Source organism: Oryza sativa, chromosome 1 (assembly GCF_034140825.1).
Source record: "Oryza sativa Japonica Group chromosome 1, ASM3414082v1".
Lineage (NCBI taxonomy): Eukaryota > Viridiplantae > Streptophyta > Magnoliopsida > Poales > Poaceae > Oryza > Oryza sativa.
Genome location: NC_089035.1, coordinates 7,251,352 through 7,269,388, shown reverse-complemented (window position 1 = coordinate 7,269,388; position 18,037 = coordinate 7,251,352). Strand labels below are relative to the sequence as shown.

At 41.3% G+C, this 18,037-nt stretch overlaps 2 protein-coding genes across 2 annotated transcripts; one reads left to right on the top strand and one right to left on the bottom strand.

Moving 5' to 3' along the window:
- Positions 1–4,659: 4,659 nt before the first annotated feature.
- LOC4325890 (auxin-responsive protein IAA3-like) lies at positions 4,660–8,646 on the bottom strand. The gene is made up of 5 exons (NM_001401528.1): positions 8,173–8,646; positions 7,166–7,398; positions 6,216–6,312; positions 6,034–6,095; positions 4,660–5,153 (listed from the first exon to the last, which is right to left on the bottom strand). Exons 1-5 carry the CDS (start codon positions 8,532–8,534, stop codon positions 5,116–5,118), a joined length of 792 nt encoding a protein of 263 aa, NP_001388457.1. The 5' UTR covers positions 8,535–8,646; the 3' UTR covers positions 4,660–5,115.
- Positions 8,647–12,442: 3,796 nt separating this feature from the next.
- Positions 12,443–13,452, top strand: LOC9269785 (uncharacterized). The gene has a single exon (XM_015766470.3). The coding sequence runs from the start codon at positions 12,819–12,821 to the stop codon at positions 13,311–13,313; it is 495 nt and encodes a 164-aa protein (XP_015621956.1). The 5' UTR covers positions 12,443–12,818; the 3' UTR covers positions 13,314–13,452.
- The last annotated feature ends 4,585 nt before the right edge of the window (positions 13,453–18,037 follow it).

The following is an 18,037-nucleotide window of genomic DNA, read 5'->3' as shown; positions in this document are numbered from 1 at the left end:
CTACAAATTAAGCAAGTGTGTCCGGGAAACTAATTCAACTGGTAATCTCGCTGGTATTATGGCAGAGATCTTCGCTGATCTCAAACTGATATGCGACGATTTTTCTAATTAAGCAACGACGACGACTGGGTGGATGATCGAATGGTTTTGATCGAGACGTGATCTTCCTAGGACACGGGAGGGAGATCGATGTGATCTGCTAGCTACCTCGCACGTTTACCGCTGTCTGAATTTGTTAATTAACCACTTAACATGCATCTCGCAGCACTGTTCAGATATCAAGAACCCTTTGTTAATTGCGTGCTGGGATAGTTCAGGATGTTTACAGGTTGGGGCGCCGATTTTTGGAAGATCTCTGGTAGATCGATCCAACTCAGAGATGACAACGATATATTTATGTATAGTGTGGTTTTTGCTGGTGTGTGTATGTAGTATTTGCTCTCTGACCTGATAATTCAGTTCGTTTCGCCTTTTTCTTTTCATTCAAGTTGTTTGATTAGCCCATGCGATCAGTACAGTGCCTTATATAGGCTTATAGCCAACTGGGGCGGAACACGTACATTATCCCCCAAGAATATACTCCAACTAGATGAAGGGTGTGTTTGGTTGCAAGCCACACTTTGCCACAGTTTGCCACGCCTAAGGTTAGGCAAATTTGACAGGTGTTTGGTTGTAGCCACAGTTGTGGCAAGATTCCCCTCCAACAAATTGGGTCCCACGTGTCAATGGCTCAAAAAAGTGTGGCAAGATTCCCTTAGGCTTAGTAAGTTGTGGCTAACAATTTGATCACCTCACCTTAGGCAAGGTGTGGCAACTTTTATTGGCAAGTAATGGTAAAGTGTGGCTGGGAACCAAACAGCCCCGAACCCAACGACATATATATAAGGGTATTGCTAAATCACATTCCATATAAAACTGGACAAAATAACTTTATTTTTCACCCATCTCACATATACCAATGCAAAAGCAAAAATAATATCTTTTGCTTTATCGAACTTTAATAAAATTAATTTTTTACCTTATTTAGTTCCAATGTATTTAATTTGTTCTCACTTTCACAAACTCTAATAAAATGGTTACGTTAACTTATTTTGGGACAAATAAGATTGTGATAAATATAGTTACTTTGGAATAACTAGAGTGGGCAAATGACGGGCTTTTCCTGCTTTCTTTCGCGTGGAAATTGATGGGCTTCTTGGCCGAACTAGCAACGAAACCACAGGAAGATAGCTACACATTTGGCCCACGTAGTGGATTCTGCATCGGAACAAGTCCAGTTACCTTCCCTCAACTTTACATCGAGTTTAATCAGCATCCTTAAACCTCTCATCTTTTCAAATCCGTCCGTATTGCGATTTAGGGATGCCAATTAAGTTCGATGTGAAGATGAGGGACGGTAAGTGGACTTATTCCTTCTGCATCATGCAAAACAGCCCGATTCCGGATACATTTCATCACGATGGGCCTCCTCGCCTCGAATTGGGCTTCAGATCTCTCTCTCTGTCAGGAAAAGGAAAAAAAAAAGAGAGAGAGAGAGGAAGCTCCAGCCAGGCGCCAGCTGGGGCCTAGTGGCACAGTAGAATGTGTGGGCCCCACACAGGTCAGATTCGCTCGCCAAGTCAGCGGTACAAGCTCCCACGTCGGCATCGCTGGGGCCCACGTTCAGTTCAATCCACCCCGCTGTTCCCGCCGAACCAGGTGTACTACTACTCCGTACTTCCTGAGCTACTGATGAGTAGGGCCCACCTGCAGGTGTACCCCGCCCATTTTCGCCCTCACGTCGGGCCCACGAACAGTGGTGCGCGTGGTTAGCCTAGGCATGGGTACGTGCAGCTGGGGGGCTGACGTACGGGACCGGAGTTCTGTCGGGCCCACTGTCAGTGACGCGTGGGTGGGGCCATGGCGTGTGCGTGGGGGTAGGGGTAGGGGAGGCAGGGTCCCTTTAGCGTGGGGGCCCACCAGGGTGGCTGTCGGAGGCAAACAATGGGGCACTGGGCAAGCCATGCTCTATGATGCTGTCGAGGGCCCTGGGTGGTGGGCCCGGCTCATAATTTCTTGCCTCCTTCCCTGATCGATCTTTGCTTCTTTGTTTTTTTTTTCTCTTTTTCTTTTTTCTGTTGTTATGTTTTCGTTTGACTTGGAGAATTCAGTGCGAGCTGCATTTTGTGTTCCAGTTTGAGAATTGCTGCTAGGAACTGTTTTGGTTGGCAGCCAACAGTTTATCACGCTGCTGCTGAGTTCTAAAGGACGATTCCAAATGGCAATTTCGAGTTATTTGAACCGATACACGGCTCATTTTCTGTAAAAAAAATTTATATGAAAGTTTTCTTTAAAAAAATTCAAATAAATCCATTTTGTATCATTGTAATAAGTAATACTTGATTAATCATACACTAAATGGCTTCTGTTTTCGTGCACCAGTAGAAATCCTAACAAATCATCCGTATTGAACTCAACCTAAATATCATTGGCGGGCCATACCATATTTTTATTACTTTCTCTATCCTGTAATAAGTTCATTTTTAACTTCTTCAATTTATCCTAAAATAAGTTTATTTTTAAGGTAATCATTGCATCAGAGTTTGCAAAAGTATGAAATAACTATATTGGAGTAAATAAAGTGATAAATAGTTGCATTGAGATTTGATAAAATATGAGTATTCTGATCCTTTTGTTTTGTATTGGTATGTATAAGATGGATGAAAAATAAACTTATTTTGAGATGAAGATAGTAGTACATTGGTCCCACATGTCATGCTCCAAAAATTTAGCCAAAGCTTGCTACATTTATGGCTTATAAGTTATCGACCAACTTTATGTTACTCGTCAACTCACGGTAAATTGAGTTGTGGTAAAGTTATTATTAGCCTCTACTCCCTCCGTTCAAAAAAAAACTCAACTTCTAGAGTTTAAATTTTGTTACATACCCTCAGCACGTAAAACGAGAAGTTTATTCCTTTAATACCCTCTACCTACCTATCACCATTACTACTTTTTTCAATAATGAGAAACATTTTAGTCATTTTCACTCCCCACTATTTTTGCATTGGGATGCTAGGGTTTGATTTAATATGAGACATAGGGAGTAGTCGAGTAGCTCTGAAATTTAAGCCATATGTGAAAGTTTATATGTTCGTGTGTGGTAGGGAGGATCAGGTAAGATATAAGCGGAGAGATGAGTATCTAGCTGGTGAGAACATGAAAAAATTGGAGTTCGTTCTAGTTTATTTCTAAATTTTATATGTACCATTCCCTCAAAAAAAATTATATGTACCAAGAATAGGAATTTGAACTGTTGAGGAGAGGCTATGTAGATTCCAGTTCCAGGAGTATGTAGTTGTACCTAGCACTAGCAGAAACTTCATTCAAATAACACGGCCAAATCTTTGGCAGTATAAAAAATAGAATAAATAAAAGTACAGAAACACATGGTTAGAGAATACTCTGAACACTGAAGGAAACTCTGTGCTTTGCAGGAGAGAAAAACTTTGCAGGTGCAGAAGAGGTGGTTGACTCATATGCATGCATGAACATATGGAGAAATAAATTATGGTTAAAGTATCTTTGATGATAAAACAAGTCACGATAATTACAATGGTTTTTTTAAAAATAAGAATGGGTTAAACACATATCCAGAAGTCAATGTCGTATATTTAGTCAAAAACACTAAAACAGAGAGTACTATACACTCACAACATGCTAACATGATCACAAGCTGGCTTGGAATTGTAAATCCAGCAGGCTAAAGCATAGCATTGATAGTGCCAGGGCAGGACCACATAGAGGAAGCAAGCAAGCAAACTGACCTTTCATCAAAAGGATTATTATTCCAGTGCCTTGGTAGGCATCACTAGGTACTACTAGTAGTGGATGCTGCTCTGCTTGGTATTATGTCAACAAGTACTACACAGCAATACCAGGGGCAGGCAGGATAAGGAAAGAATTGACATTGCCACACACACTAGCAGATTAACTGAATGAATGATATGCAATGCTCCACATCCATCTTCTCTCACACCAGCCACTTGGAATGAACAGATGGTAAACCCTAGGAGGGGTAGTCACCACCATCTCTGCATGGAATAAATTCAGCACTAGAAATTGCAACATCTTGCAATCTACTACAAGGAGGATAGGAAAAATTCAGATATGGGCACTTGGAGTTAAAACTAAGGCATGATCACTATAATTAAATCTCAAAATGTGTTTCATGGAATACATTCTGCCCAGCTTTACATGCACACCAACTAGCAGACACTAGCAATGGGAAAGGGGAAAAGGAACACAAAGAAAGGACAGAGTGGAGCATCAATTCTATAGGAGGGAAGCAGAAACAGCAGATACTGCAGGCAAGGAGAGGGGGGAAAGAAAGCCTGATTCTAAGGGATCATAAGCCATCATTAACCATTGAGCTATGGTATTTTTATACAACCTGAATGATGGTTGAGGAAGCCCTTTTAAACCATAGTATAGAGCAACCATCATAACCTTCAAAAGATAATGATATGAGCCCGTGCATGTATGTCCCTACTCAGCAACAACACATCAAAGCTGGCAAATAATCATTGCTTTACCATCTAATGCCTAGTTTTGAAATGTAAAGTAACCATAAGGTTTGCTAAACTTGGACTAGTTCATCAGTTTCACATAACATCATGATCAACGAAATAGGGATGTATGATTGAGGTGTGGTGCAAAAACAAACTAGCATAAGTGTGCTCCAAATGAAGTCATATAAATAATACATCTTCAGGAACCTCTTAAAAACATTTAAACACTTACGTGACGGGAACATACGTTTCAGGACAACACTTGCAGGATAGGTAGGAGTGCTCAATAATAGCGGTAGCGCACTGCATACCAACCATTTACATGGATGGAAATACTACACATACAAAGACACGTGCAACCGAATAGAGCGTACATCTCTAGGAGATGTTGCAAACCTAACATAACAGAGTCTTAAAAGAGTTTTTTTTTTTACTTGCAGAATAGCAAACCATGTAATACAGATCATATGGTGATCCTGTAAAACTATTAAATTATGGTTTTGAGGAACTGCCCTGCAGTTAATTAATATCTCCGTTTTGCTTTCAACTGTGGGCAATAACCATTCTAGTTCCTGTTCTTGGACTTTTCCCCTGCTCTTGGGGCTGAAAAAAGGAAAGACAAAAGGCACAAAATAAATTATGTATCTCAAGGTAAATTATCATTATTGCTATTATCTGGTAAAAAAAGGATGATGTTCAGAAAGCTTTTCCCATTCCAGATTGTTAATCATGGTTTTTGCCCCCCCCCCCCTCCCTAATAAAAACCAGATTATATGTACTACTTTGTTTTATCCTAATACTGATAAACTGTGTCTATTTAGGTTGCAGTCAATGAGACTCCATTAAATGATCAGAGTGGAACAAGCAAAGGCACTATTTGGCTCCATCGTCTTGATTTACAACTGAAATATTGATAACCACTGTTTGCATGCCACTCTGTTCTTTTCATGGCATTGTTCAGTTGCTGATAAAATCTTAGATTGTATCAAACATTTTCGCAAGACATGCTTTCTCAACTAGAGCTGGCAGCCATGGTATTACTCGCATCCAGTATAATAACAGCAAATCCATGGCTATCTAGGATTTTAGCCCAGCAATGTTCCAGAGCATATTTGCCTCACTTTATTTTTAGAACGAGGGGAAAACCCTAATGAAAATGGAAAAAATATTAAGAGAGTTTTACTGTTTTTATAAAACCTTGGAAACATTTATAACTTTACAAAAAAGAAACACAAGGAAACTAGTGCTCACCGATTAATGTTTTTCTGCTTAAAATATTTAAGCCTTACTAGAACATCTTAAGTCCAACCAAGGGTTATTTTCGAGAGTAAAATTTTCTGGTCTAAAGCTTTGGCACAAATAATGGAACAAGCCTTAGTTGAGAACAGCCTAAAGACAGAAAGAAAGTAAAAAAATGAAATGATAAAAAATAATTAACTCCCTAAGAGCAAGGGAGGAAATCTACATAGCAATTTGAACTTACCAAGTCCAATTGCATCTGAGCCTTTCATGATTCTGAGCCTCCGGCAAGAGTCGGTGAACATCCTGTGATTGCACCAAAAGTAAGACAACAGATAAATGATAAATTCAGTGAGAAGAGCAACACTAACAATCATATTCACAGCCAGAATTGCTATTTTAGTTAGATGGTACAGGTGTACTTACTCCCATGGAACATCACCAACCAGCATCCAGTCACCATCCTTGTCTTCGTAGGTTAACACATATTCACCATCTTTCTGGTTCTCAGCACCTTCCTTACCTGGTATCACATTAGACCAACTACTACCTGTCAGTCCAAATAAACAAATAGCACAAAGGCTCCTTCATGCTAAAATCCACCAAAACCTACATAGCGTTGTTATTTACCTGCATATTCATGATTTGTGATGGTATGATACAACTGCTCATGCAGAATTTACCATTAATAAACTGAGATAATGTTTTACCCTTCATTGATGATTATGCTGAAAATACAGGTAATGCATCCTATGCACCTCAGTACTTTTTATTCTGTGAGGAAATGCACTTTGTATAACTCTAAGATAGATAAGTTAAACGAGAAATCTAACAGCAAGTATCATATTAATAAAACAGGTTGTCTGCATCAAGATCTGATCAGCTTATGGTACATGAATCCAGATACAAACTCTAGTCTACAATATCACAGAAAAACAAAATAAATCATGAAAACTAGAATAGAAGCATATCTGCGTAAGTATTTCGTCTACAAAATATGCAGAATTAGTACTCCGGTGGTTAGTTTGCACCACCTGATCACTAGAAAAGATCCTAAAAGGGCCACATTATACGTAATATGCTACAAATCTCATGCAAATTATATTCGTAGATAACTAGCAAGGTCAAACTTTGGAGGGATTCCCTACATAATGGTTGGCTGGTTGCTTTAATAAACAAAATCAGGTTCAGTCAAATGTTTGGCATGCCACTGAAAACAATCCTCATGTGCTCTAATAAACCTGAAATTTACTCGAAATATACTAACGAAAGCCCCACTGTTTTTTCCATCTAACATGATGTGTGGAGGTGAGTTTCAGCCCATCAAGATTAAATTATGTTGCAGCTTAAACAAAATAGCACCCGAGAAACCTCACCGGTGCTGAAGCCAATGAACATTTTCTCGAGACCCAAAGACATGTCCTTGTAGTTCTTGTAAGTTTTGAGGTCCACCTTCCTCAGATATGGTGCACCATCCATGCTAACCTTGACGTACAGGAAACCCTGACCCTGCTTAGCATCAACATCCTCCTTGTTGCTCTTTATCTGGTTGGTTGCCATCGTGTTCTTGCGGTAGCTGCGGATTGGTGGCCATCCCACCACCTGAGCCCTGCACAAGCACATCATTGCAAAGTAATAATTCAGTATAAATGTATAAGAACAAGAGAAAAAAATCAATACCAGAAAGAAGAATCAGCAATAATTGTTCAACGGTGGGTCGACAAAAAAAACTGAAAACGACCACACAACTGATTTTTCTGTGAACTTTGATCTAATAGGGGAGGAAGAAATTTGACCATTTCAAAGGTAGCCAGCTCAAACTTTCAAATATCAGGTTATCGCAAGTATTTTAATCCTTCAAATGAGAAAAAAAAAGAGAGGAAGAGCACGCACTCACAATTAATCTTTGGGGGCAAAGGAGTATAAATTTTAGAGGGAACTAGAAAAGGAACTACGCAAAGCTGAAAAAAAAAACTTTTGAACGGTTCTAAACACAAGAGATCAAGCTAAATCCAAAACGCGCCACAAAGTTAAAAAAGAAACAAATGAAAAAAGCAAAAAAAAATGCGAATTTTGCCACCCAATTTCCACGGAAAAAGTCTCTTTTGCGAATCCACAAAAGAGCTGCCTCAAATAAACATGGCACAGATTGCAAATTTCACCTTCTCGCAGGCAGGCCTAACTAAATCCCCCACAAAAAAAATCTCTTTATGTAAGGAAAAAAAATCCTTCAAACTCATCACCCATTCGCGCTCCAACCACACCGACCAGCAGCAAGGCAGCATCCACCACCACCACCACCACCACCACCAAGAACACGACATGGCACCAAGAAAAAACACATGAAGAATCGACGGAATCCGCAGGAGCAAAGGGCACCTACTTCGCAGCCGGCTGCGGCGGCGCGGCGACCTTCTTGTCCTCCTCCTCAGCCCCCACCTCCTCCCCCTCCCTCGCCGCCTTGCCCTTCCCGGCGGCGGCAGTGGGCGGCGTCAGCGCGGCCTCGTCGGGGAACACGCGCTTGGCACCCTTGGCGGGCAGCAGCTCAAGGGTGGTGGCAGTGGCAGCGGCAGCGGCAATAGCCGCAGGGCGGCGGTCCGGCGACTCGGAGCCAGGGAGGCCGAGGCGGAGCTCGGTGCCCTTCAGGTCGACGTCGTCCGCGCGGGCGGCGGCGGCGGAGGAGGAGGAGGGCGGCGGCGGCGGAGGCGAGAGGCCTATGTAGTCGAGCTCGAGGGGCGGCGACATGGGGAGCGGCAGGACATGAACCGGGATGCGGCGGGTTTGGATTCCTATAGGAGGGAAGGAGGGAGATGAGATGAGCAAAGTGTGTAGTGGTGGTGGTGGTGGTGGTGGTGGGAGAGGCTAGAGTAGAGTGGACAGTGGAGAGGTTGCTGCTGCTGTGCTGCCTACTTGATGCTTCTGTTGCTCGTTGTTCACTGTTGTTTAATCTTTTACCAGTGTACATCCTTCCAGTGTCTTTTGAATCGTACAAATAAAAAAAAATAAAAGAATTAAAAAAACACATGATTCTGATAGAAATGTAAGTGTAAAACAAAATATTGAAAAAGAGAGGAGAAATATATGAATGATCGTTAGATTAGGTCATAGGAAAAACACAAGAATTGAATGAGAGTTAGACTCAACTAAATTTTTCAAGATGTTGAACCTCTTCCTAAACTCTCTCCTACATGCAATGAACCATTTCGTTGGAATTCTATAGGATTTAGAAAACTCTAATCTTTTGAATCAAAGGTCCAAATAGAAAAAGATCATATATGATTTAATTTAATCCTATGAAATTCCTTCGTTAATCCTTTGTTGATTTAAAAGGGTCCCTTACTATTTTTATGTGTCCAATTTACTTATCTCAATACCTTTGCTTTGATACATATGAATTACTCTCTAATATAGCAATTTCTAATTATGTATCTGGACATATCGTTGTCCAAATAAATATGATTAGATAAATTCTTTTACGCTTCCTTAAAAAATTATATACATATACATAGCTAAAATTTGTTATATTTTACAATAGAGGGAGAATAATGTTTGAAAAGAAATAATTGTGAGGTTTTTAATCAATCCGTCTATGTAGATATGTCTTTACATAATAAGCTGTATTTTAGTGATGAAATAATAAAGAAAGGACTGTTTTATAATATTAAAATAAATAAAGAATTAGTAAATGAAAATGTATTTATAATACAGTTCTTTAGGTGAAAGATTCATCGTCATCACAATTACTCATTCTGTTTCAGGTTGTAAGACTTTCTAGTATTACTCACATTCATATAGATGTTAATGAATCTAGACACACATATATGTCTAGATTAATTAACATATATATAAATATGAACAATGCTAAAAAGTTTTATAATATGAAACGGAGGAAGTATAAGATATCTTTTCGAAATGATGGTGTACAAGATAGGTGTGGCATGTTTATAATTGTTTCTAGAACATTATTATAAGATACTCTTTGACAGCTTACTATTTTATAAAACTAATTTATGTGGCCAGTGAGGCAGTGACCCGACCGCAAGGCAAACTGGTAGTACTCTTTTAATATAGGCGTGGGTAAATATATGTCGTGACATTAACTAATCATGCCAAGCGTGGCAATGCTAGTTCAATTATGCTACCCACATTTCTTGACAATCTTTTTTTTTAAAGAAAAATAGAGCACTTGTTGGATGCTTAATTCTAAATCATCGAAACATGATCAAATAAATAAACCTAAGTGTGATATTAATTATTAAATGATCCACGGTGGTCGGGAAACTAGATATATTTTGAGGATTTTAGATTTATTACTTAGAAGTTGTTTAATTAAGGACTTGTTCGGCGGCCAGTTGCTGGAATGTACTCCATCCGCCTCCATAAAAGTGAATTTAAGACTGGATGTGACACATTACAACGACTCTGGACAGATGTATGTCCAGATTCGTAGGTTGGTTTTTTATAGGATGGAGGGAGTAGCTTCTAAGCAGCACTAGCTGTGAAACAGCGCTGCAATATAATCAACAGCCGAACACCCCTAATTAAGTTAACAAAATAAAATGTTCGTTTAATTTTATAGTTTTTTTCCCTGCATCATCTCTTGTTTAACAAGTTTATATCAAAGGTTGTTTGAAAATATGAATTACATTCCTATATACCAGAGATCAGAACTCACGGTATGGAGACCCATTTCTTTTTGGTATCAATAGATCCGCAACTGTCTGGACAACATACAAAATATGTTAATATAGTTTCATTTATTGGGTTTTAAGATATGATCGACAGGAATTAATTTCATGACAAAAGATATTATTTATCTTTTCCCCATCTTTTGCTACATACTTTCTCCTTTTAAATGTTTAACATCTTGATTATTAGTCTTATTAAAAATTTATCTAAGTATTATTTATTGTGTTGTGATTTGTTTTCTCATCATGAGTACTTTGAGCATGACTTACAAATATATAAAAGTTTTAAACAAAATGAATGATCAAATATATGTCGAAAGGTCAACTGTGTTAAACATAGAAAAACGGATAGAGCATGTTCACATGATGCTCTCTAGCTACTACTGGTACTGGTTTTCCAGCCTCAATTAAATGCATGTAGATGTAACCAAGACAGGTAGGCTTCCAATTTCCCTTTATATGACCATATGAATGCATGTTGCAGGCTGGTTTGGTCGAAACAAGCAACAAGGCCAATGCAAAATTCAGCTTTGGCCCCATTCGGCTTGACAACTTGTAAAGCCCCCAGCCTACATTGTTTGGTACTGAAAGTACTGAAGATTTGGTAGATGAATGCGACTGGGCATTGTCCATTTGATAAGAATTCACAAGGAGGGGGACATTGGATCGACCCTCTCGCCAACAATAGGACATATGTGCAGCTTCTTGATCAGGCCTTGATGAACTTGATTTCGTTGCAGTACAACTAGCTAGTAGACAACAAAGGGATATATATATATATATATATATATATATATATATATATATATATATATATATAGCCCCACTACTGAAGGCCATACTGACAAAATAGCCCCACTACTGAATAGGCGTAACGGTATCAGGATACGAATGAAGCAACCAAAGATAATTTATACGTACAATATTTTTTTTAAATAGATATATTAAATAATTGTTTGAAAGCTCGGGTTGAAGAATAAAGCAATGAACGAAAAAAATTCCCAAACTCAAATTAAAAAAAATAAGTTTTAAATTTAAATTTTTGGTAGTCATTGATAAGCTAACTAGCAAACAAAAGACACTGCAGAGGCTTTTCGTAGCTAACACAACTGTGTGTGTGGGCTGGCTTTCCAAGTTCCAACAGAGATGACACACCTAGAATATATCAACTGAAATTTAGTGGTGATCGATCGACCAGTGTCTATTCGAATTGCGATCAGGTACAGTCACTGTACATTAGCAACTGCACACAACGTGGAGCGTCTATTTTTATGATCAACGGTCCAGATCTAAGCTACAGTAGCTATGTGAATAGTACCTGCGCTACAGTGTTACTGCTACAGTAACCATGAACAGTGCTATGCTCGATCCAGGCCGTCCGATATGTATCCGACGATGAAACTGCTACTGCTTAGGTTGCAGTCGCAACTATTGCGACTGCACCCGATCCAAATCCTGTCTATTCATGGCTGGAATGAGATGATCTAACTCGACAATGTTCATTCCCTTTTTTTTTTTGTCACGGTACAGTATACGTGGCATCAGAAATACAGAGTCACGTACGTGTAATAACGTATATAATTAATCGATCGCGTATAGAAGACGAAGGACACGCGCTGGTAGGGATGGGCAGGCAATGTCGTCCCTCACCGGCCGGAGAAGATCACAACGACGCACCGACTGACGGCGACGTTATGGCCGGTCGGTCGCGCGACAGTCCATCCGCTATCTCTCTTTTTTTTTTTGAAAAAGTACGGATTACCCATCTAAGTATCGTGGTCAGCCAAATTTCCCCCCTGAACCCAGAAACCAGACATAACTCACCATGAACTTTCAATACCGGACGAATTACCCCCCTCGACCCAATCAAGAGCGGTTTTATCCTATGTGGCGTACGCGTGGCAACCCAGTCAGCATTTTCTTTTCTTAAAAGATGCTGGGGCCCACCTGTCATATACTCTCTCTTCTCTTCCCCTTCTCGCGCTCTCTCTCTCCCTCTCTCGGCGAGGACACAGCGCGGCGGCTACAGGTCGTCGTCGTCGCGCTGGACACGGAGGCCGCGGCGGCGGCGGTGGCGTGGGAAGAGCCGGCGGCGGCGAGGGACGCGGAGGCCGCGGCGGTGCTGGACACGGAGGCTGCGTCGACGGCGGCCCCTCCATGTGCCCCCCGCGAGATGGTCGTAGCCTGCGTCCACGGCGGCCCCCCGCCATGTGCCCGCCCGCCTGCACGACCACGGCACTGGCAGCCACGCCACCATACCGTGGAGCGCTAGCAAGAGAGAAGGAAGAAAACGAGCAGAAGTAGAAGAAAGAAGAAAAGGAGGAAAAAAACGAAAGAACCAATGAGCAGCAGCACAAGCCGTCATTTTGGTCCGCTACATCGACATGACCGCTGTGCATGCCGTCCGGCTGCCGCACCGCATGCCGTCCTGGCTGCGTCTCGCCGTCGCTCAACCACGCCTCGCCGATGCACGGCCGTGCCAAGCGCCATCCGGCGGCACCACCACCGTCAAGCCGGGGGAGGAAAGGAACAAGAACCAGAAAAAGAATATGAAATAAAAAGGGGAAAAGCGGGGAGGCAGTCAGTGCCCGTCGCCGTGCGTCCGCGCCTAGCGCCACAGGAGCCCAGCCGTCTGCCGCGTCGACCGACACAAGGTCGTCCGTCGCCAGCCACCGCACCATCCGCCGTGCATCGCCACCGCCGACTGCACCGACGCCCGGCCGCGCCACGCGACGCTCGCCTTCCACCGCTGCACGGCCGAGCGACGCCCTTCCGCACTAGGACCGCGCCCGCGCCGTCTTCCCGCGTCCCCTCACGACCACCCGCTGCCGCTTGACCTGCGTCGCGTGCCGCTGCAGTGGGCCGCGCGCCGCCGCCCACCACCCGCCCCAGCACGCCGCCGTGTGCGCCGAGAGAGAGGAAGTGGGGAAAAGGGGAAAGTGGAGATGAGAGAGTATACATGACAGGTGGGCCCTACCATTAAAAAAAAGAAAATGCTGACTGGATTGCCACGCGTACGCCACATAGGCCAAAACCGCTCTGGATTGGATCGAGGGGGGTAATTCGTCTGGTATTGAAAGCTTAGGGTAAATAATGTCTGATTTTTAGGTTTAGGGGGTAATTCGGCCGACCGCGATAGTTCAGGGGGTTAATTCGTACTTTTTTTTTCTTTTTTTTTTTCCCATGGAACAAAGATGTTTGTCAATTTAAGTATTTTTTTCTCATAGGTTAATTGGATCCATACCATTGTAAATGTGTGGCTATTGAGATAAATGTTATTATATTCGTATTTGTGCTATTGAAATTTTGTAAAATTGGGCCACTGCCATCACGTTTTCCTCCATCTCCTTCCTTTTCCATCTTATTCCTTCCCTCTTCCCATCTTCTTGCTTGATGATGGCAGTGCTAGCAGTGCGAGCGCAGGACATCGACGTCTTTGTGACGACAGCGGCGGATAAATCCCCATAAAACTCTATACTCCAATCTTTTTAAACTTGGACTCCAATCCAAATCCAAGTACAAGTTCATACCAATTTGACTCACATCAGCACACAATAGTATCGCATATGTATAGAAACCATCTAAAAGTCATAAGCATGAAGCAATCTAGAAATTCCATGAAAACAACCCGAAATTGACTTCAACCCAAAGTCTGTTGGTCTAACCGTCAGGCTACCCAGTCAGACCGAATCACCAACAGTCTAACCAGCAACACCTGTCCAATCTAATCGACCTCCAAGAGCCGAAAGAAGTAATTAACTTCTTATTCCATTATGTAACGAACATGGTTATCATGACATAAAAGAAAAACTAATTGACTAATTATTGAGCTTCATATAACATTCTCACATGTTGCACATAAATCACACATATTGTTGGTTAGTGCGCATATGCATCAATGCATGCATCCAAGATACAACATTACAGCATTTCTCCTTCGGATACAATACTTAATTTACACTATATTTCTCCTTCATGCTTCCTGCAGGGGTATAGTAGACAACATCAAAATGCGGTGTTGCTCACTCACTTTAAGAGAGAGAGAGAGAGAGAGAGAGAGAGAGCATTAGCTTGCTCGAGTAGTCCCTTGACAACTTTACAACGACAATATACTGTCGTTGTTGGATGCTGCCTTGCTAGCTATTGCCAGTAAAAACAGCACGCCTTTGAAGAGTGAAAAGTGCTTCCTCTTTTGCCCTTCTACATACCTAGGAGAAAGTTTAATACTATAGCCAACTATTGGCTTCAAATTATCTTTAGTCAATTTAATAGCTAATTCATATAATAGTTACCTATCAATATATACTACACAATCAATATCTGGTTACACCTGCCATACACATATGTATCTTAAAGTTCATGCTACAGCTGGCTATAAATCTGTAGCCCACTGCTCTTTTATTATCTCAAAATATGTTTATAGTTGGCTTATAGTCTACTGTACCTGCTATAAGACGATTAGCCTTTTTTTTTATCTTAAGGATTAAAGTTATGATAAAGCAAAACCTAGAGTGAGTACATGCTCCTTTTTTTCTTTTTTTTAACCTCTCCCATGCAGATGCATGCGTGTGTTGTTGTCTGCCATTATAATACTCATAGTATGTAGAAAGACTATATAAGATGTTGGCTGTTGCAAAACACCTTTTCATCTCCGGTGCGTGCGTGTGTGTTTGTTGCTCCGTGTGGGGAAAGATTAGCTAGCAAAAACTCACTTAATTACTGCCAATGCATGCATGGAAAGTCTTTGTGTAATCATCAAGGTTAGTGGCACTGCTAATCAAAATGTTACTGCTGCTGGAGTATACTTATTTGTGTGGATGGTGTTGTAACATGGAGGACTTTTTTGCATCTAGGTGTATGTGGTCCTAGCCTAGTTGCCGTTGGATCCACGTTGAGATCCGTGATGTAACGAGTTGTTTTGTTCTGTACTTTAACCCCACTTATAAAAGTTACCTATATAACAAAACGGTGACTTTGGACCTGTTCAGATTATATCCAAAATAAATCTTACCAAATTTTGGCAATGTTAAAATTTTAGCAAGATGATAATATTGCCAAAATTTTAACAGAATTTCTTATGTATTGACAAAATTTGGCAACCATTTTTTTTTAATTTTGCTAAAAAATAGTATGGTTAAAAATGGCATCAAAGTGAACATGCCCTTTTTTTTATCACTTCTACCATGGATCAACTCATACATATTAAATGATGACATAAGAACATACGGCATTTGTTAACGAGATTCAGTCGAAACCTACATTCCCAGAAGTTTGATTATAAACATTCATTCCTAATCAATAGAGCACACCTAGCCACTAAGAATCTATGGTATCATCGTCATCCTCTTCGTCATGCACGCCTGGACTGCATTTCATCAACATAGTTACATTATTACGTCCCTCTATTTTATATTTAAAGGGTTGTCAGGTTACAGATATAGTTCAACTCTAACTTCACCCCTACAACCTAATGTAACTTAAAAGTCAATTCTAACCTAACAGGACTAGTGTATTTTGACACTTATCTAAAAAAACTCTACCTTAGCGGCAGTGGTGGAGCTAGCGATGTCGCGAAGCCCGGGTGACTAATAGTGTTTTTCATCTTCGCTAGTGGCCCACATCACCCGTCCGCTAAATCTTCGCTAGCGGTGTCTTAAAGTGCGCCGCTAGCAAAAACTGCAGCATCTTTGCTAGATCAGTTTTTGCTGGCGGTCCGTAGCCCCACACCCTCTTTACGTTGTTTCCGACGGTTTCGCATACGGCCGTCAGCGAAAATTTTAGGGTGACATACGCCATAAAAAATCGTTTTCCATAGTAGTACTTTGCTGATTTTTTTAAGGAGAGGGTATGTTCCATTGCCGGAGACGGTCGTTCATAACCATACGCGCGCGGGACGTCACGTGTAGTACAGCACGGGGCAGCATCGATCGATCGACCAGCAGGTCGACACGTAATGTACGTACGTAGTACGCGCCTCGCGCTAGGATCGCTCGCTTGAAAAGACGAGCCTTTCCCCGCACCTAGGAGTAGTAGTACTAGCTAGTAGCTCTACCGGCCGGCAAGCATCCATTAACACCAGTAACACTGTCTGTACTCTCCCTAGTTAGTACAGTCTGCACTTACTGGTACACATCACGTATAGTAAAATAAACAAGATTGATAGTACGGCCGAGTTTAGTTACAAACTTTTTCTTCAATCTTTTAACTTTTTCATCACATCAAAACTTTTATACACATATAAACTTCCAATTTTTCCGTCACATAACCAAACTTCCAATTTTAGCATGAACTAAACACACCCATATATATTATAATACCACGAATACTCTTTCTGTCCCCTAATATAAGAGATTTTTACATTTTGCTTGCACTGTTTAACCACTCGTCTTATTCAAAAAAAATTTATAATTATTATTTTTTTACTTACTTTATTATCCAAAGTATTTAAGCACAACTTTTCATTTTTTATATTTGCATAATTTTTTAAAATAAGACAAGTGGTCAAACAGTGTAAGTAAAATGTCAAAATCACTTATGACGGAGGGAGTATTATATATGTTTCTATTTGAATACATGATATTAAGATGTATCATATTTTATATTAAATTTATTTATTTTCGGAAAAACGAAATAGTAGGAACACTACTTTAAAAACATTTTCCCAAATGGTTAAAACCAATTTTTGCATGTGGTTAGACCGTCCGTGTGCCCGAAATTGTCTGTAAAAATCGCGGTATCGAGCTTTTTATGGGCAGGTGCTTATGTCATCCGCCTGCGACAAGAAAAATCACAAAAAAGAAAATCCCAAAATCAAAACCCTACCTAGCTCCAGTGGCGAACCCATAACAAAATTTACCGGGGGTCCCAAACATACTAATTATTTAATTATTGACCGATTATACTAATTAGCATAACATAAATTAGCTAGATAGTCTACCCGGGGTACTAGGACACCTATAAACTACACATAGGTACGCCCCTGCCTAGCTCCCATCCATCGGCGACTTATCGCCGCTCATCAGCGGTGGCTCCATCACCGAGGCCCAATAGCTCATCATCATCGAGGCTGTCGTTGCCTCTTCTCGCGCCTCCACCACCTCTAGCACTGCCCCTCCACACCCCGATGGTGGCGGTGGATCTGTCTGTCGTAGGGTCACCTGGGGGCAGATCGATCCCGTCGCAGCGCCGCATGGTAGATGATCCTGTGCGGAGGGAAGGCGGCGGCTGGGTCCACGCCAAAGGGGATTTGAGAGAGAATATAGAGCTGCCGTAGTTGTCGTCTCCGTTGCTAAGCCCGTTCCCGCTCGATGTCCCTACCATCGCCAAGGTCCTAGTTGGTGGATTTGTATCGCCGAGCTCGAGCCCACCGCCCGCTGCATGGGAGGGAGAGTCGAGTGAGAGAGATAAGTACGAGGAGGAGATGAGGTGAGAGAGAAGGTGCGGAGATAAGGATAACGACTTGAGAAAATTTTAAGATGATGAAAGGGAGGAGACATGGTCGATCATATTTATATGCCGCTTAAGATGTCTGTTCGGAAAAATAAATCTATTTTCACAGGA